Here is a 19725-nt window from a genome sequence, read left to right on the forward strand (position 1 = left end):
GGGCCTGTGGGGGCCTATAGGGGCCTATAGCAGCCTACGGGGGCTATAGGGGCCTGTGTTGCTCTATAGGGGCCTATGGGAGCCTGTAGGGTCTTATAACGGCCTATGGGGGCCTACAGGGGCCTGTGGAGCTCTATAGGGGCCTATGGGAGCCTATAGGGTCCTGTAGCAGCCTATGGGGGCCTATAGGGGCCTATGGGAGCCTATAGGGTCCTGTAGCAGCCTATGGGGGCCTATAGGGGCCTATGGAGCTCTATAGGGGCCCATTGGGGCCTACAGAAGCCTGTGGGGGCCTATGGAGGCCTATAGCAGCCTATAGGGTCCTATAGAGGCCTATGGGGGCCTATAGGGGCCTATGGAGCTCTATAGGGGCCCATTGGGGCCTATAGAAGCCTGGGGGGACCTATGGGGGCCAGTAGGGGCTTATGGGGGCCTGTGGAAATCTATAGGGGCCTATGGAACCCTATAGGGGCCCTATAGGGGCCCTACAGGGGCTCTCCGAACCCTACAAGTGTCCTACAGGGGCCCCACGGGTGCCCTATAGGGGCCCTCAGGGGTCGTAAGACCCTGTAGGGCCCCTATAGGGGCACACAGAAGCCTGTATGTGCCTTGTAGGGGCCCCACAGGTGCCCTGTAGGGACCTATAGAGCCCTGTGTGTACCCTATAGGGGCCCACAGGTACTTATAGAATCGTACATGTTTTCGATGAGTCCTCAGCGGCTTATAGAACCATACATGTGCCCTATAGGCCCCCCCGGGTGCCCTATAGAAGCCTATAGGGGCTCACAGAACCCAGTATATGCCCTGTAGGAGCCCCACAGATGCCTTATGGGGCTCACAAAATCCTATAGGGGCTTATAGGGGCTCCGCAGATGCCCTTTGGTGACCCATAGGGGTTATAGAACCCTATATGTGCCCCATAGGGGCCCTGCAGATGCCCTATAGGGGACCTTGGGGGTTCTAGGGGGGGCTACCAGGTCCTATAGGGGCCCCACAGGGCCTCAGGGGGACAACAGGATGGCTGCAGTGACCCTATAGGGGCTTGTAGAATGTCACAGCGGCCCTATAGGGGGCCTCTGGGGGGGTTAAAGAAGGGTCTGTGGTGCTATAGGGGCCCATGGAGGGCTGGGGGATCCCTATAGGGGCTCTTTGGGGGGGGTATGGAGGGGTCTGGGGGTGCTATATGGGCTTATAGCGGGGTCTATAGGGTCTTAGGGGGCAACAGGATTCCATGGGGGGCTTGAGGAGCTCTGCAGGGCCTCTTTGGGAGACTATAGGTGCTCTGCGGGGCTTATAGGGGCCCCTATAGGGGCTCGGGGGAGCAATAGGACCCCACAGAGGGCTGGGGCAGGGCAAGAGCAGCACTATAGGGGTCTATAGGGGGGCATGGGAGCCTGTGGGGCCCATGGTGAGCCTTTAGGAACCTCACGGGGGAGCTATAGGGGGCTGGGGGGGACTATAGGGAACCATGGGGGGGGGTACAGAGGCCTATAGGGGGACTATAGGAGACCACAGGGTCTCATGGGCACCTATGGGGAGCCATAAGGGGCCTGCAGAGGAGCTCCTGGGTGCTGGGGGTGGCTATAGGGTCCCACGGAGCCTATAGCAGGGCTATAGGTGACTGTGGGAACCTATAGGGGGGGTTCTCTGGGGGGGGAGTTGGGAGAAGGGGGGAGCTGTAGGGGCACGCAGGTGTCTATAGGGGCTCTGCGAGCACCCGCGGGAGCCTATAGGGGCTGCGTGGCGGCCCACAGGGGGACTATAGGAGACCTATAGGTGCCTACAGATGTATAGGTGGACCTATAGGGGCACGTGGGGGGCTTTAGGGGCCACGGGGGGGGGCTTCGGGGGGTGGAGGGGATCCATAGGGGGCCACGGGGGGGGGTCTGCGGGCACTATGGAGACCCCAGCACAGCTCCCGGACCCTATAGTGTGTATAAGGCCTGCTAGGAACCTATAGAATCTATAACACCCCCCCCCCCCCCAAAAAAAAAGAGGCAGCACGGCGACGGAGAGAGCCCCCAAATTTTATTTGCATGGGGGGGGGGGGGGAAGAGAGACCCCAAGAGGGAGCAGGGGGGGGGCTGGGGGTCGGGGGGGCGTCCTGGGGGTCCGAGGGGGGGTCCTGAGAGTCTGAGGGGGGTCTGGGGGGTCAAGGGGGGGGGGGGGGGTCCGAGGGGGGGGTCCAAGGGGGGGTCCTGGGGGTCCAGGGGGGGTCCTGAGAGTCTGAGGGGGGGTCCTGGAGGTTTGAGGGGGGGGTCTGGGGGTCCAGGGGGGTCCTGAGAGTCTGAGGGGGGGTCCTGGGGGGGTCCAAGGGAGGGTGTGGGGGTCCGAGGGGGGTCCTGGGGGTCTGAGGGGGGGGGGTCTGAGAGTCTGGGGGGGATCTGGGGGTCTGAGGGGGGTCCTGAGAGTCTGAGGGGGGGTCCCGGGGGGGGTTTTGGGTGTCTGAGGGGGGTCCTGGGGATTCAAGGGGGGGTCCTGAGAATCTGAGGGGGGGTCCTGGAGATTTGAGGGGGGGTCCTGGGGGTTTGAGGGGGGTCCTGGGGGGAGTTTTGGGGGTCCGAGGGGGGTTCTGGAGGTCTGAGGGGGGGTCCTGGGGGTCCCTGCTCGCTCCTGGGGCTCCGAGAGGGCTCCCGGGGGGGGGTCCCGGGAAGGGGGGGGGTCCCAGGAGGTGGGGGGGGTCCCGGGAGTTGGGGGGGGGTCCCCGTTCACTCCGGGGGGGGCAGCGCGAGGCGCGCGGGGTCGTAGTAGTCGGAGTCGAGCAGGGGCAGCCCCCGGCGCTCCCGCTCCCGGATCCGCCGCTCGGCCTCGCGCCGCGCCCACTCCTGCAGCCTTGGGGGGGGGCAAAGAGACAAAATTTAGGGTCTGGGGGGGTCCCCGGAGCCCCCCCCCCGTGCCCCCCCCCCCCCCCCTTTTCTCACCCGTAGTCGGGCAGGTAGTGCACGAAGACGGCGCCCAGCACCAGCGCCCCCGAGACGCCGGCCAGGAAGGCGGCGCGCATGTTGGCCGCGTCGGCCGCGGGGTCGGCGGAGAAGCCGTGGTAGTCGGGGTTCTGCCGGGGGGGGGGGGGACCCCAAAAAAATATAAAGGGTGAGGTGGCCCCCCCCTCCCCCAGCGGAACCCCGAAGGTTCCGAATTGACCCCCCCCCCGTAACGCGCGGAGAGACGGTTTTGCCACAAATAAAGCCCGAATCGCGCGCGGGTGACCCCAAAGTTCCCCCAAATAACCCCCAAATCCCCCCGAAATAACCCTAAACCTCCAAATCCCCCCCCCCAGATAACCCCAGAGCCCCAATTTCCCCCCAAATAACCCCAAAATCCCCCCAAATAACCCCAAACCTCCAAATCCCGCCCCCCAAAAACACCCAGACCCCCAATTTCCCCCCAAATAACCCCAAAAACACCCAGACCCCCAATCTCCCCCAAATAACCCCAAAATCCCCCCCAAAGAACCCCAAACCTCCAAATCCCCCCCCAGATAACACCCACAGCCCCAATTTCCCTACAAATAACCCCAAACCTTACAAATTCCCCCCCGATAACCCCAGACCCCCAATTTCCCCCCCCAAATAACCCCAAAGCCCCCCAACCCCCCCAAAACAGCCCCCAAACCTCCCAGCCCCCCCCCAAACAATCCCAAACCGCCCCCAAATAACCCCAAATCCCCCGATCTCCCCCCAAGCCCCCACCGAAATCCCCAAATCCCCCCAATTTGCCCCAAATCCCCTCCAATAATCCAAAATCCCCCCCAATTCGCCCCAAATCCCCCCCAATGACCCCAAATCCCCCTCATTTTGCCCCAAATCCCCCCAATTCGCCCCAAATCCCCCCCAATAATTCAAAATCCCCTCCAATTCGCCCCAAATCCCCCCCAATTTGCCCCAAATCCCCCCCAAATAATTCAAAATCCCCTCCAATTCGCCCCAAATCCCCCCCAATTTGCCCCAAATCCCCCCCAATTCGCCCCAAATCCCCCCCAATGACCCCAAATCCCCCGATCTCCCCCCAAGCCCCCACCGAAATCCCCAAATCCCCCCCAATTTGCCCCAAATCCCCCCCAATAATCCAAAATCCCCCCCAATTCGCCCCAAATCCCCCCCAATTTGCCCCAAATCCCCCCCAATTTGCCCCAAATCTCCCCCAATTCGCCCCAAATCCCCCCCAATAATCCAAAATCCTCCCCAATTCGCCCCAAATCCCCCCCAATGACCCCAAATCCCCCCATTTTGCCCCAAATCCCCCCCAATTCGCCCCAAATCCCCATTTTGCCCCAAATCCCCTCCAATTCGCCCCAAATCCCCCCCAATTCGCCCCAAATCCCCCCCAATTCGCCCCAAATCCCCCCCAATTCGCCCCAAATCCCCCTCATTTTGCCCCAAATCCCCCCAATTCGCCCCAAATCCCCTCATTTTGCCCCAAATCCCCCTCATTTTGCCCCAAATCCCCCTCATTTTGCCCCAAATCCCCCCAATTCGCCCCAAATCCCCCCCAATGACCCCAAATCCCCCTCATTTTGCCCCAAATCCCCCCAATTCGCCCCAAATCCCCCCCAATGACCCCAAATCCCCCTCATTTTGCCCCAAATCCCCCCAATTCGCCCCAAATCCCCCCCAATGACCCCAAATCCCCCCAATTCGCCCCAAATCCCCCCCAATTCACCCCAAATCCCCCCCATTTTGCCCCAAATCCCCCCCATTTTGCCCCAAATCCCCCCCATTTTGCCCCAAATCCCCCCAATTCGCCCCAAATCCCCCCCAATGACCCCAAATCCCCCCCAATGACCCCAAATCCCCCCAATTTGCCCCAAATCCCCCCCATTGGCACAGAACAGGCCCCGCCCCCCAAGCCCCAAGCCCCGCCCCAAGCCCTTGCTCAGGCCCCGCCCCCTCCATTAAGCCCCGCCCCTTCCCCGCCCCCTCCACCAGGCCCCGCCCCCTCCAGTAGGCCCCGCCCCTTGCCCCATGGCCCCGCCCACCTCCCCGGCTCCCTTCCTAGGCCCCGCCCCCTCCCGGAGGCCCCGCCCCTTGCCCTTGCCCCCTGTCCCCGCCCACCTTGCGCTGCGCCTCCGCCATGGGCTCCTCCTCGTGGGCCCCGGCCCCCAGCGGCAGCGCCACGGCCCCGGGCGGCCCCGCCGAGCGCCCCCGCACCCCAGACCGCAGCGCCCGCACCGCCCGCCCCAGCGCCGCCATGGTTGCCCCGGAACTGCGCCCCCGCCCCTTCCGCCGCCGGGCCGGCCAATCAGAGCGCGCCGCCTCGCCTCCTCGGCCAATAGGGAGTGAGTTCTGCCGGCTCGTCCCGCCCCCTCGCGGCTCGTCCCGCCCCCTCGAGGCTCGTCCCTCCTCCGCGCGGCGCTAGCCAATCAGCGAGCGAGCCCGCCGCGCGCTAGCCAATGGCGCCGCGGCGGCCCGCCCCCCCGCCGAGCTTCACCCAATGGGCGGTGGCGCCGGGCAGACGGGCGGGCGCGGCGGCCAATGGAGGCGCGGCGGGGGCGGGGCGAGGCGCGCGGGGCGGGGCGTGCGCGGCGCGGCGCCGCCATTTTGTGGCTCGGGAGCGGCGGCGGCGGAGCGGAGCGGGGAGGTGGGAGCGGGCCCGGGGGGCGGGGCCTAACGGGGAGGGGCGGGGCTTAACGGGAGGGGGCGGAGCTTACCGGGGAGGGCGGGGTTTTAACGGGGAGGGGCGGGGCTCACCGGGAGGCCCCGGGGGCCCGGCGAGGGCGGTGATTGGTGGGGAGGGAGCGAGGGGGCGGGGTTTGGCGCCGGGCGAGCGCTGTGATTGGGTGGTTCGGTGGGCGGGGCTTTGAGGGGCGGGGCGGTGTATGCTAATTAGGGGGAGGGGCTTATGGGTGGGTGATGGCCTTGGGGGGGGCAGCGCCCGGGGAGCCCCAGTTTGTCCCAGTGCCTCCCAGTCAGCCCCAGTTCACCCCAGTTCCTTTCCCAGTCCTGTCCCAGTGTCCTCCCAGTGACCACCAGTTCATCCCAGTGCCTCCCAGTGACCTCCAGTACCCTCCTACTGCCTCCCAGTGGCTCCCAGTTAATTCCAGTAACTCCTAATGCCTCCCAGTGTTGTCCCAGTACTCTCTCGTGACCACCAGTTCATCCCAGTGCCTCCCAGTTCCTCTCAGTTCATCCCAGTATCCTCCCAGTGAGCCCCAGTTCATCCCAGTGAGCCCCAGTGCCTTCCCAGTCCTGTCCCAGTGCTTTCTAATTCACCCCAGTGCCCTCCCAGTTCATCCCAATGCCTCCCAGTGCCTCCCAGTTCATCCCAGCGTCCTCCCAGTGCCCTCCCAGTTCACTCTAGTGCTTCCCAGTCCCTCCCAGTAGCCTCCCAGCTCATCCCAGTTCCCTTGCAGTTCACCCCACTCCGTCCCAGTTTCTCCCAGTCCCTTCCCACTTCCTTCCAATTCATCCCATTTCCTCTCATTTCCCTCCCAGTGCCTTCCAGAGCCTCCCCAGTTCATCCCAGTCCCTCCCAGCTTCCCCTATTTCCCACCAACTCTCTCCCAGTCACCTCCCAGTCCCCCCCCAGTCCTCCCCAGTGTCTCCAAGTTGCCCCAGTCCCTTCCAGTTCACCCAGTTGCAGCGTCCCTTACAGGTGCCAGCGTCGGCCATGGAGTATGAGCGCAGGTAGGAGAAAACGGGGGGGGGGGACTCAAAAGGGGGGGGAACCCAAAAAGGGGGATGGGACCTCAAAAAGGGGGGACACCCCAAAAGGGGGGGAGACCCAAAAAAGGGGGGAGGGATCCGAAAAGGGGGGGGGACCCCAAAAATGGGGGGGGAGGAAGACCCCCAAATGTGGGGGAGGAACTTCACAAGGGGGGGAGGGACCCCAAAAAGAGGGGGGACCCCAAAAAGAGGGGGGACCCTAAAAGAGAGGGACATGGGAGGGACTCCAAGAGAGGGGGGCACAAAAAGGGGGGGACCCCAAGAAAGGGGGGAGCCCGAAAAGGGGGATGGGACCCCAAAAAAGGGGGTAGCACCTCAGAAAGGGGGGGGGACTAAAATAGGGGGACATAGGGGGGACCCCATAAGGGGGGTTGGACCCCAAAAGGGGGAGGGGGGAGGAGAACATTTCCGCCTCCGGGGGGGGGGAGGGACACAAATTGGGGACCCTCTTTAAACCCACCCCCCCCCCCAAATCCCCCAGGGGCGGCCGGGGTGACCGGACGGGCCGCTACGGCGGGGCGCCCCCCTCCGAGGAAACCCCCCCCGGGGGGGGGTCCCGCAGCCAGCGCGACCACGACTATCGCGACATGGACTATCGCGGCTACGGGGGGCCCCCGGAGGGCACCCCCAACCCGGGGACCCCCCCGCAGGTAAGCGCAGGGACGCCCCCCGGTTCCGGCATCCCCCCCCAACCCTGACCCCTGCTATTTTGTGACACCCCCCCCCCACCCCCCCAATTTATCGCAGGGGTCCTACGAGGGCGCGGAGCCCCCCCGGAAGCGCGACCCCCCCCCGGCGGCGCTGCCCTTCGGGGCCGACGGCGATTACCGGGACCAGGATTACCGGCCCGAGGCGCCCGAGGAGGAGCCGCGCGCCAGCACCATCGTCATGCTGCGCATGCTGCCCCAGGCCGCCACCGAGAATGACGTAAGCCACGCCCCCTTTGGGGAGAAGCCACGCCCCCTTTGGGGGAGCCACGCCCGCTTTCGGGGAAGCCACGCCCACTTTCGGGGGGGAGCCGACCACCTCGGTTCGGTAGCGCTCTTTTAGAGGAGCGCTGGCCCTTTAAATTATTCCTTCTAATAGGAGGTCAGGGAGGATGTGGCCACGCCCCCGGGGGTAGCCACGCCCCCCTCTGTTTAACCACGCCCCCTTAGTTTTGGCCACGCCCCCTGGTTTAGCCCCGTGCCCTTCGGGGGGGCGCTGGCCCTTTAAATCGTCTGCTGCAATATGACTCCACGGAGGGTGTGGCCACGCCCCTTAGTCCTAGCCACGCCCCCACCTGGGCCACTCCCACCTTGGCCACGCCCCCTTGGCCACACCCATTTCTTTTTGGCCACACCCACTTAAGTGCCCCCAGCCACCCCTGGGGGGCGCCGGCCCTTTAACACCCCCCCCACACGGCCTGAGTCCCATTTGCATGGCCACGCCCACTCTGCCTTGGCCACGCCCATTTGCGTTGGCCACGCCCACTCATGCCCCCGTCCTATCAGATTCCCCCATTCCCTCGGCGGGGCGCCGGCCCTTTAAATCCCTCAGTGGAGGTGCTTGGCCACGCCCCTCGCCTTGGCCACGCCCCCTGCCCCAAGCCACACCCACCCCAAACCACGCCCCTCTTAGGCCACGCCCCCTTGGGGTACCCATCCACCCGACTGCCCGGGGCCGCCCCTGCTGCACCGCTGCCCCTGGGCGCCACCTCCCCCTGCCATGGGGGTGCCCCGCGAATTCGGGGTCCCCCCCCCAAAATTCGGGGTCCCCCCCCAAATTGGGGGCCCCCCCCCAAAATTCGGGGTCCCCCCCAAATTGGGGGCCCCCCCCCAAAATTTGGGGCCCCCCCCTGACCCCCGTGTCCCCCGTCCCCCCCCCCAGATCCGGGCGCAGCTGCAGGCGCAGGGGGTGCAGCCCCGGGAGGTGCGGCTGATGCGCAACAAGTCCTCAGGTGAGCCCGGGGCGGCGGCGGCCCCAGGGTGGGGGGCACCCAAGGGACACCCGGGTCCCCTCTGGGGGGGTTGGGGGGGACGCCCTTGTAGCTCGGGGGCCCAGCTCTGACTGTGCCGCAGGGTCCTGAGGGTGCTGGGGGGGCGTCCCTGCCACACCGGGGGCACCCAGGGGTGCTCGGCCCGCGCTGAAGGGGCACCCAGGGGTGCTGGTTTAACACTCGGGAGCACCCAGGGGTGCTGAGGCGGACTTGGGGGGCACCCAGGGGTGCTGTGAAGTAGAAAGGGGGCACCCAGGGGTGCCAGGTCCATCCCCAGGGGGCACCCAGGGGTGCCAGTCCTGTTCTCAGGGGGCACCCAGGGGTGCCCATCCCATCCCCAGGGGCACCCAGGGGTGCTGTGCAGTACAAAGGGGGCACCCAGGGGTGCCAGTCCCTTCCCCAGGGCCACCCAGGGGTGCTGGTCCTGTTGTCAGGGGGCACCCAGAGGTGCCCATCCCGTGTCTAGGGGCACCCAGGGGTGCTTATCTCACATCCAGGAGCACCCAGAGGTGCTGTGCAATAGGAAGGGAGCACCCAGAGGTGCCCATACCATTTCTAGGAGCACCCAGGGGTGCTATGCCATAGAAAAGGGGCACCCAGGGGTGCCGATCCCATCTCAGGGGGCACCCAGAGGTGCCCATCCCATCCACAGGGGCACCCAGGGGTGCCGGTCCCATCTCAGGGGGCACCCAGGGGTGCCCATCCCATCCCCAGGGGCACCCAGGGGTGCCAGTCCTGTTCACAGGGGGCACCCAGGGGTGCTCATCCCGTTTCCAGGAGCACCCAGGGGTGCTGTGCCATAGAAAGGGGGCACCCAGAGGTGCCCATCCCATCCACAGGGGCACCCAGGGGTGCCAGTCCCACTTCAGGGGGCACCCAGGGGTGCCAGTCCCATCCCCAGCGGCACCCAGGGGTGCCAGTCCTGTTCACAGGGGGCACCCAGGGGTGCTCATCCCATCTCCAGGAGCACCCAGGGGTGCTGTGCCATAGGAAAGGGGCACCCAGGGGTGCCAATCCCATCCACAGGGGCACCCAGGGGTGCCGGTCCCACCTCAGGGGGCACCCAGGGGTGCCAATCCCATCCCTAGGGGCACCCAGCGGTGCCAGTCCCACCTCAGGGGGCACCCAGGGGTGCCCATCCTTTCTCTAGGAGCACCCAGGGGTGCTGGTCATCTTTCCTGGGGGCACCCAGGGGTGCCCATCCCGTCCCCGGGGCACCCAGGGGTGCTGGACCCGCAGTAGGGGGCCACCCAGGGGTGCCCACAGATACCCAGGGAGCACCCAGGGGTGCCAGAGCCATACTTGGAGGCACCCAGGGGTGCCCATCCCCTTCCCAGGAGCACCCAGGGGTGCTGATCCATAGCCAAGGGGCACCCAGGGGTGCCAGTCCTATTCCCAGGGGCACCCTTGGGTGCTCCATTGTACTTTGGGGCACCCAGGGGTGCCCAACTCCTGCCCAAGGGGCACCCAGGGGTGCCGGTCCCATGCCTAGGGGCGCCCAGGGGTGCCCAGGGGTTGCCCCGTGTTGCTCATCCCGTCCCCAGGAGCACCCAGGGGTGCTGATCCATAGCCAAGGGGCACCCAGGGGTGCCAGTCCTATTCCCAGGGGCACCCTTGGGTGCTCCATTGTACTTTGGGGCACCCAGGGGTGCCCAACTCCTGCCCAAGGGGCACCCAGGGGTGCCGGTCCCATGCCTAGGGGCGCCCAGGGGTGCCCAGGGGGTGCCCCGTGTTGCTCATCCCATCCCCAGGAGCACCCAGGGGTGCTGTGCCATCCCCAGGTGGCACCCAGGGGTGCCAACCCTGCTCCCCAGATCACCCACAGGTGCTCACGTACACCCCAAGAGACCTCAGGAGCACCCATGGGTGCCTGGTCCCGCCCCTGAGGATCCTGGGGGGTTCCCAGGGAAGTCCCATGGGTGCCCCTTCTCAACCCAAGGGGTCCTGGGGGGTCCTGGGAGCACCCATGGGTGCCCCTGCTCAATATAGGGACTTCCAGGTAGGCCCCATTGCTGTCTGTCTGCAACCAACGGGGTGCCAGGAGGTCTCCGGAGCACCCATGGGTGCCCATACCCAACCCAAGGCTGCCCGTACCCAACCCAAAAGGATTTGGAGGAGCCCAGGAGCACCCATGGGTGCCCGTACCTAACCTAAGGGTGCCCATACTCAGCTTCAAACATCTTGGAGGATCTCAAGAGCACCCATGGGTGCTCCTACCCAACACAAGGGTGCCTGTACTCAACTCAAGGGTACTCATGCCCAACCCAATGAGTCTTGGAGCACCCATGGGTGCCCGTTCCTAACCCCAGGGTGCCCATACCCAACCCCACAAGTCTCAGAGGATCCCAGGAGCACCCATGGGTGCTTCTACTCGCCCAAAGATGCCCATACCCAACCCAATGAGTCTTGGAGCACCCGTGGGTGCCCGTACCCGACCCAAGCATGCTCATACCCAACTCAGTGAGTCTTGGAGGACCCTAGGGGCACCCATGGGTGCCCGTGCCCAACCCCATGAGTCTTGGAGAATCCCGGGAGCACCCATGGGTGCCCCTCCCCACCCCAAGCCATCCCAAACCCCCTGAGAAGCCTCGAAGGCCACCGGGAGCACCCAAGGGCGCCCGTCCCCACCCCCAACCAATTCCCATACCCAACCCAGGGGGGTGCATGGGGGGGGGTGCCGGGGTGGCAGGGAGCACCCATGGGTGCTCCCCCCCCTGAGCGCCGGCTCCTTCCAGGTCAGAGCCGCGGCTTCGCCTTCGTGGAGTTCCACCACGTCCAGGACGCGGCGCGCTGGATGGACGCCAACCAGGTGGCTGTCCCCCCGGGGGGGGGGGCTGGGGGGGCACCCCAGGGTGGGGGGGCACCCAAAGGACCGGTTCCCCCCCACCCCCACCCCCCCGCGGGGTCCCCTTGGGGCGGGGGCGGGGCGGAGGGCGGTTACTGGTTCGTGCTGGTCGCTGCTGGAGGCCCGCGGGCTGGGGTGGCTTCCGGGGGGCCTGGGGGGGGGGGGTGTTGTGCTGGTGCTTACTGGTTTGTACTGGTGGCTACTGGTCTGTACTGGCGGCTCCCGGTCTGCACTCGTGGCTGCTGGCTTGTACTGGTGGCTACTGGTCTGTACTGGTGGCTACTGGTCTGTACTGGTGGTTACTGGTTTGTACTGGTGTCTACCAGTTTGTACTGGTGGTTACTGATTTGTACTGGTGGCTACTGGTCTGTACTGGTGGTTCCCAGTCTGTACTAGTGGCTGCTGGCTTGTACTGGTGACTACTGGTCTGTACTGGTGGTTACTGGTTTGTACTGGTGGCTCCCGGTCTGTACTGGTGGCTCCTGGTCTGTACTGGTGGCTGCTGGCTTGTACTGGTGGCTACTGGTCTGTACGGGTGGCTACTGGTTTGTACTGGGGGCTACTGGTGTTTACTGGTGGTTACTGCTGTTTATTGGTGGTTACTGGTCTGTACTGGTGGCTACTGATCTATATTGGTGGCTACTGGTCTGCACTGGTGGCTATCGGTCTGTACTGGTGGTTACTGGTGTGTACTGGTAGCTACTGGTCTGTACTGGTGGATTCTGGTCTGTACTGGTGCTTACTGGCCTGTGCTGGTGGCTGCTTGTCTGTGTTGGTGGCTGCTGGTCTGTACTGGTAGCTACTGGTCTGTACTGGTGGCTATTGGCGTGTACTGGTAACTACTGGTCTGTACTGGTAGCTACTGGTCTGTACTGGTGGTTTTTGGTCTGCACTGGTGGCTACTGGTCTGTACCGGTGGTTACTGGTGTGTACTGGTGGTCCAGGCGCTCGGTTACTTTCTGTGTTGATGTTTGGAGGAGGTCACTGGTTTATACTGGGGGCTACTGGTTTATAGTGGTGAGCCAGAGAGCTCTGCATTTTCTATGGTGTCTTTTATGGCAGACTTACTGGTTTATACTGGTGGTTACTGGTTAGTATTGGTGGTTACTGGTTTGTACTGGTGGATGGGGCAGCTGAGTCCTTTCTGGGACGTTTGTCGGGTGCTTACTGGTCTATACTGGTGACTACTGGTCTATGCTGGTGTTCATTGGGGTTTATTGGGGGTTACTGGTTTATACTGGGGGCTTCTGGTTTATACTGGGAGTTTCTGGTTTATACTGGTGGCTACTGGTGTACGTGGCTGATGGTTTACAGTAATGGTTACTGGTTTGCGTGGGCGCTTACTGGTTTGTACTGGTACAAACTGGTTTATAGCAGCAGTTAGGGATGTATATTGGTGGTTACTGGTTTGTACTGGTGGTTTGTGGTCTATAGTGGTGGTTACTGGTTTGTACTGGTAGTTACTGGTCTGTACCGTTGCAGACCTGTTGGGGGTGGTTAGTGGTGTGTACTGGGGGTTACTGGTCTGTAGTTGTGGTTGTTGTTCTATACTGGTGGTTAGTGGTCTGTACTGGTGGCTAGTGGTCTGTACTGGTGGTTAGTGGTCTGTACTGGTGGTTAGTGGTCTAAGATAGCGGTTACTGGTCTGTACTGGTGCAGGGTGGTTCATAGTGGTGGTTACTGGTGTATACTGGTGCTTACTGGCCTGTACTGGTGCAGACTGGTTCATAGTGGTGGTTACCGGTGTATACTGGTGCTTACTGGTCTGTACTGGTGGCTACTGGTCTATTCTGCTGGGTACTAGTTTGTATGGGTGGTTACCGGTTTATACTGGTGGTTACTGGTTTGTACTGGGGGTCTCTGGTCTGTACTGGGACTTTCTGGTCTGTACTGGTGGTTACTGGTTTGCACTGGGGGTTACTGGTCTGTACTGATCCTTACTAGGTTATACTGGTGGTTACTGGTCTATAGCGGGGGTTACTGGTCTGTACTGGGGGTTTCTGGTTTGTACTGGTGGTTACTGGTCTGTACTGATCCTTACTAGGTTATACTGGTGGTTACTGGTTTATAGCTGTGGTTACTGGTCTGTACTGGTAGTTACTGGTTTGCACTGAGGGTTACTGGTCTGTACTGATCATTACAAGGTTATACTGGTGGTTACTGGTCTATAGCTGTGGTTACTGGTCTGTACTGTGGGTTACGGGTCTTTACTGGGGGTTACTGGTCTTTACTAGGGGTTACTGGTCTGTACTGGGTGTTACTGGTCTGTACTGGGGGTTACTGGTCTGTACTGATGGTTAGTGGTTTATACCGGTGGTTACTGGTCTATACTGGTGGTTACTGGTCTGTATTGAGTGTTACTGGTGTGCACTGGGTGTTACTGGTCCGTACTGGGTGTTACTGGTGTGTACTGGGTGTTACTGGTCTATACTGGTGCTTACCGGCCTGCAGCGACGCCCCCCCAGCAGCCCAACCCCCCTGCGGCGCCCCCCCGGGCCGGCCTCACCGGGCCGTACTGGTGCTTGGTGCCCTGCGCCGCTCCCCTCCCAGCCCCGGTGGGCTCGCACTGGTTTATACTGGGCTCGGACTGGTCGGGACTGGTGTGTGCGACCCCCCCGTGTCCCCCCCCGCAGCAGGGGCTGAGCCTGCTGGGGCAGCGCGTCTCCCTGCACTACAGCGACCCCAAGCCCAAGGTCAACGAGGACTGGCTCTGCGCCAAGGTGGGGGGGGGGGGGGGGTTGGGGGGGTTGGGGGGGGTCCTGGGGGGGGTGAGGGGGGGTTGGGGGGGGTCCTTGGGGGGCGCGGGGGGGGTTTGGGGGGGTCTGGGGGTGTAAAGGGGGGTCTGGGGGGGGTAAGGGGGGTCCTGGGGGGTGGTTAAGGGGTTTTGGGGGTCTGGGGAGGGTTTTGGGGGCTCCTGGGGGGTTTTGGGGGGGTCGTGGGGGGTTTTGGGGGGGTCTTGGGGGAGTAAGGGGGGTTAAAGGGGGGGCTGTGGGGGGTTTTGGAGGGTCCTGGGGGGTACTGGGGGGTTTTGGGGGGGGGTCCTGGGGGGTTTTGGGGGGGTCTGGGGTGTAAAGGGGGGGTCCTGGGGGGTTTTGGGGGGTCCTGAGGGGGGTCTTGGGGGTTTGGGGGGTGGTTAAGGGGGTTTTGGGGGGTCCGGGGGGGGGCCAGGGGGTTTTGGGGGGGGTCTGGGGGGTTTTGGGGGGGGTGCTGGGGGTTTGGGGGGTCCTGGGGGGTTTTGGGGGGGTCCTGGGGGCTTTTAGGGGGGGTCTGGGGGGGTAAGGGGGGGTTAAAGGGGGGTCCTGGGGGGTTAAGGGGGGGTCCTGGGGGGTGGTTAAGGGGGTTTGGGGGGGTCTTGGGGGGGGTCTTGGGGGGTATGGGGGGGTCCGAGGGGGGGGGGCAGGGGATTTTGGGGGGGTCTGGGGGGGTTTGGGGGGGTCCTGGGGGTTTTGGGGGGGGTCATGGGGGGGTTTTGGGGGGATCCTGGGGGGTCCTGGGGGGTTTTGGGGGTCCTGAGGGGGGTCCTGGGGGGTTTGGGGGGGTCCCGAGGGGGGTCTTGGGGGGTTTGGGGGGGGTCCTGGGTGATTTTGGGGGGTCCTGGGGGTTTTGGGGGGGGTCATGGGGGGTTTTTGGGGGTCTCCTGGGGGGGGTCCTGAGAGGGGTCCTGGGGGGTTTTGGGGGGGTCCTGGGGGGGTTGGAGGGGTTTGGGGGGGCCTGGGGGGGTCCTGGGGAATCTGCGGGGGGCCGGGGGGGGTTAAAGGGGCCCCGGGGGGGCGCTTGGGAGGGTTTTGGGGGTCCCTGGGGAGCGTTGGTAAAAATTGGGGGGTTTCGGGGGGTTTTGGGGTGCGGGGAGGTTTGGGGGGGGGCTGGCGGAAGCCTGGGGGCTTTGGGGGGGGGATTTTGGGGCAAATTGGGGAGATTTAGGGCAGGGGGGAGATCTGGGGGGCTCCGGGAGGATTTGGGGCAAAACCTGGGGGTTTTGGGGGCTCCTGGCAGTGCGGGGTGCAGAACTTCAAGCGCCGGGAGAAGTGCTTCAAATGCGGCGTCCCTAAAGCCGGTGAGTCGCCCCAAAACCGCCCGTTTTCACCCCAAAACCCTCGGTGCCCTTTAGAACCCCAAAAGCCCGTTCAATTTCCTCTGATTGGCCCCAAAATTGCCGGGTTTCGCCCCAAAACTATCTGGGAGACCCCAAGTTTTTCCCCCAAGCTTCCCTTAGGGGTCCTCAGACAAATGGGGGGAGGGGGGGGGGGGCGAGGAATTTTGGGGTGGTTTAGGAAATTTGGGGGGCTGGGGACTGAGTTTTGGGGTACAACTCCTAAATTTTGGGGGCTCTGTCGGAGTTTGGGGTTCCACTCCCACATTTTGGTGTTAAAACCCCAGATTTTGGGTTTCCTCACCCAATTTGGGGTAGTTCGGAGCCACGCTACCAAATATCGGGGCTCGACCCCAAAACTGGGAGGTTTAGGCTCCAAATTTTGGGGTTCAATCCCCACATTTTGGGATCTGACAACAAAATTTTGGCATTCGGCCACCAAATTTTGGGATTAAAGCATGAGATTTTGGGTGGATTCCGTAAAATTTTGGAGTTCCACCCCCCCGGTTTGGGGTTCAACCATCCAATTTTGAGGTTCAGACCCCAAATTTTGAGATTATTCCACAAATTTTTGTAGTTTCACCCCCCCAATTCGGGGTTCACCCATCAAATTTTGGGGTTCAGCTCCCAAATTTTGGGTTTATTCCACAAATTTTTGTAGTTTCACGCCCCGAATTTGGGGTTTAGCTGTCAAATTTTGAGGTTCACACCCCAAATTTGGGGGTTATTCTATGAAATTTTGGAGTTTCACCCTCTCAATTTGGGGTTCAACCCTCAAATTCTGGTTTTCACCCCCAATTTTGGGATTATTTCACCAATTTTGGGGTTTCCCTCCCCCCAATTAGGGGTTCAGCCAAGTTTTGGGGTTCAGCTCCCAAATTCTGGGGTTCCGCCACCCCAATTTGGGGTTGAACCACCAAATTTTGAGGTTCAGACCCCAAATTTTGGGATTATTCCACAATTTTTTGTAGTTTCACCCCCCCAATTCGGGGTTCACCCATCAAATTTTGGGGTTCACCCCGAATTTTAGGATTATTTCACCAATTTTGGGGTTCCACCACCCCAATTTGGGGTTGAACCACCAAATTTTGAGGTTCAGACCCCAAATTTTGGGATCGTTCCACAAATTTTTGTAGTTTCACCCCCCCAATTTGGGGTTCGCCCTCAAATTTTGGGGTTCAGACCCCGAATTTTGGATTATTCCACAAACTTTTGGAGCCCCACTCCTCCAATTTGGGGTTCAACCGTCAAATTTTGGGGTTCAACCGTCCGGTTTTGGGACTATTTTCTCCAATATTGGGGTTCCACCCCCCCCCCCCAATTTGGGGTTCGGCCGCTGACTGTGGGGTTTTTTTGGGGTGCAGAAGCGGAGCAACGGGGCCCGGGGGGGCCGCGACCGGAGCTTGTGCCCGGTGGGGGGGGCTGCTGCCCCTCCCCAGCCCTACACCCCCACTTTGGGGGGGACCCCGGGGGGGTCCTCAGGGGGGACGGAGCCCGGAGCCGACAACGCCAATGACAGTGAGTTTGGGGGGGGGGGGGATTTGGGGGGGATTTGGGGTCCGGGGGCATTTGGGAGCGTCTGGGGGGCTTATGGGGTCTTTGGGGGGGGCTATAGGGGGTCGGGGGGTGTCCTGGGGGAATTTGGGGGGGTCCTGGGGGATTTTGGGGGTTATGGGGGGTCTGGGGGGATTTGGGGGGGATTTGGGGTCCGGGGGGCATTTGGGAGGGTCTGGGGGGGGTTATGGGGTCTTTGGGGGGGGCTATAGGGGGTCTGGGGGGTCCTGGGGGAATTTGGGGGGGGTCCTGGGGGGGTCCTGGGGGGGGGTTATGGGGGAATTTGGGGGGTTATGGGGGATTTGGGGGATTCTGGGGGGATTTGGGGGGGTCTGGGGGTCCTGAGGAGGACTAGTATGGGGTGGGGGGTCGGAAGGATTTTGGGGGTCAGGGGGTTACTGGGGGGGGGTCTGGGGGTCCTGGGGGTGATTTGGAAGCATTTGGGGGTGGGGGGGCATGGGGGGGGGGGGTCCGTGGGGTGTGTGTGGGGGGGGAACTGAGGGGGGTGCTGGGGGGGGGAACTTGGGGGTCCTGGGATTTGGGTGGCTCAGGGGGAAAACTTGGGGGCTTTCCGGGGGTATTCAGGGGGGCGTCTGTGATCCCACGGCCCCCCCCCCTTAATATTTGCCCCCCCCGTGCCCCCCCCCCCCCCCCCCCGCAGCCATCATCCTGCGCAACCTGCACCCCCAGAGCAGCCTCGAGTCCATCCTGGCCGCCCTCGCCCCTTCGCCGCCCTCTCGGCCGCCAACTCCGCGTCATCAAGGACCGCCAGACCCAGCTCAACCGCGGCTTCGCCTTCGTCCAGCTGGCCACCATCGTGGTGGGGGCCCCCCCCGTCCCCCCCCCCCCACTTCGTCACCTCCGTCCCCCCCCCCCCTCATCCCCCCCCCCAAAGCCCCCATCCCCTCCCCGGTCCCTTCTCCCTCCAGGTCCCGACCCTACAACAGCCCTAAATCGTTTGGGGTGCTCCTGTGCCCCCCCCCCCCGATGGCACCTGGGGGTCCCCGTGGTTTTTTGACCCCCCCTCGGTCACTTGTCCCCCCCCCCCCCGTTTTGTGTCCCCCCCCCTCCCCAGGAGGCGTCGCAGCTGCTGCAGATGCTGCAGGCCCTGCACCCCCCCCTGCACATCGACGGCAAGAGCATCAACGTGGAGTTCGCCAAGGGCTCCAAGAGGTCAGGCCACGCCCCCCCGGCCACGCCCACTCCCCCCCAGGCCACGCCCCCACGTGCCACGCCCCGCCCCTTAGCCCCGCCCCTTTCCCCCAAATCCCATTCACCGGGCAGCGGCAGCCCTGGGAACGGCAGCCGAGAGTGGCCCAAGCCACGCCCACCAGCCTCAAGCCCCGCCCACCGGCCTCAAGCCACGCCCACCACCTCCAGGCCCCGCCCACCGGCCTCAAGCCCCGCCCACCGGCCTCCAGGCCCTGCCCACCAGCCTCAGGCCCCGCCCACCAGCCTCAAACCCCGCCCACCACCTCCAGGCCACGCCCATCGACCACATGCCCCGCCCACCGGCCCTAAAGCCCCGCCCACCAGCCCCCAAGCCCCGCCCACAACCACACCCCCCCAGTCCTTGGCCAGCCTATGGATGGCTCAAGCCCCGCCCATTCGCCCCCGAGCCCCGCCCACCAGCCACAAGCCCCGCCCACCACCTCCAGGCCCCGCCCACCACTCCTAAAGCCCCGCCCACCGCCCCCCAAGCCCCGCCCACAACCACAACCCTGGGCAGCCTAGGGAAGGCTCAAGCCCCGCCCATTCGCCCCCAAGCCCCGCCCGTCAACTCCAGGCCCCGCCCACCAACCGGACGCCCCGCCCACCGGTCCTAAAGCCCCGCCCACTTCCAAAAGCCACGCTCACTCCACCCAATCCCTGCCCTGCGGTAAGCCCCGCCCACACGCCCTTAAGCCCCGCCCCCCGGGGTTAGCCCAAGCCCCACCCCCTTACCCAGAATCCCCATGAGGCCACGCCCATTGCCTGGGCCCCGCCCACAAGCGCTAAACCACGCCCACAAATGCCTAGGCCCCGCCCACAGTGCGTTACACACAACAGGCCCCGCCCCTCTGCCTCTTAAGCCCCGCCCACTGCCCCAAACCACGCCCCCAGCCCTGCTGAGGCCCCGCCCCCAGAAGCGAGGCCCCAAATTTTTTGGGGGGCGTGGCCCTGACGTGACCCCGCCCCCTAGGGAGGTGCAGGGGGCGGGGCCAGGGGAGGGCCCGCCCCGCGCCAGCGCCGCCTCCGTCGCCTCCACGGCCATCGCCGCCGCCCAATGGGCGCTGTCCCAGGTGGGCGGGGCCGGGGGGCGAGGCCTATCGGAGGCGGGGCCTAAGAGGGGCGTGGCCTAAGAGGGGCGTGGTTTGGGGGCGGGGCCAAGAGGCAGGGGGCAGGGCTTATGGGAAGGGAGGGGGGTGTGGCTTGAAAGGGGGTGGGGCTTAAAGAGGGCGGGGCTGTGAAGGGGGCGGGGCTTCAATCCGGGGCGTGGCTTGATTGGAGTGGGCGTGGCTTGCGGGGGCTGGGCGTGGTTTGGGGAGGGGGCGGGGCTTCGGGGCCGGGTGGGCGGGGCTTGGCTCCGGGTAGGGTCATGTGGTTTGGGGCGGGG

At 64.1% G+C, this 19725-nt stretch overlaps 2 protein-coding genes across 2 annotated transcripts; one reads left to right on the plus strand and one right to left on the minus strand.

Annotated features, from left to right (window-relative positions):
* Positions 1-2483: 2483 nt before the first annotated feature.
* NDUFB11 (NADH:ubiquinone oxidoreductase subunit B11) lies at positions 2484-5213 on the minus strand. The gene is made up of 3 exons (XM_083853101.1): positions 5052-5213; positions 2922-3052; positions 2484-2832 (listed from the first exon to the last, which is right to left on the minus strand). The coding sequence occupies exons 1-3, from the start codon at positions 5187-5189 to the stop codon at positions 2709-2711; spliced, it is 393 nt and encodes a 130-aa protein (XP_083709227.1). The 5' UTR covers positions 5190-5213; the 3' UTR covers positions 2484-2708.
* A 289-nt stretch (positions 5214-5502) lies between these two features.
* Positions 5503-19471, plus strand: LOC310890766 (RNA-binding protein 10-like; the record flags this gene model as incomplete). The annotated part of the gene is given in 15 exon segments (XM_083853100.1): positions 5503-5577; positions 6592-6623; positions 7144-7312; positions 7410-7589; positions 8532-8601; positions 11376-11449; positions 14119-14205; positions 15479-15539; positions 16421-16440; positions 16940-17093; positions 17791-17853; positions 17856-17876; positions 17879-17949; positions 18205-18302; positions 19312-19471. Coding segments are annotated over 14 exon segments (1245 nt in total). The 5' UTR covers positions 5503-5577; positions 6592-6606.
* Between the last annotated feature and the right edge of the window lie 254 nt (positions 19472-19725).

The sequence above is a fragment of the Anser anser genome (assembly GCF_964211835.1).
Source record: "Anser anser genome assembly, contig: HAP1_SCAFFOLD_490, whole genome shotgun sequence".
NCBI classification, from domain to species: domain Eukaryota; kingdom Metazoa; phylum Chordata; class Aves; order Anseriformes; family Anatidae; genus Anser; species Anser anser.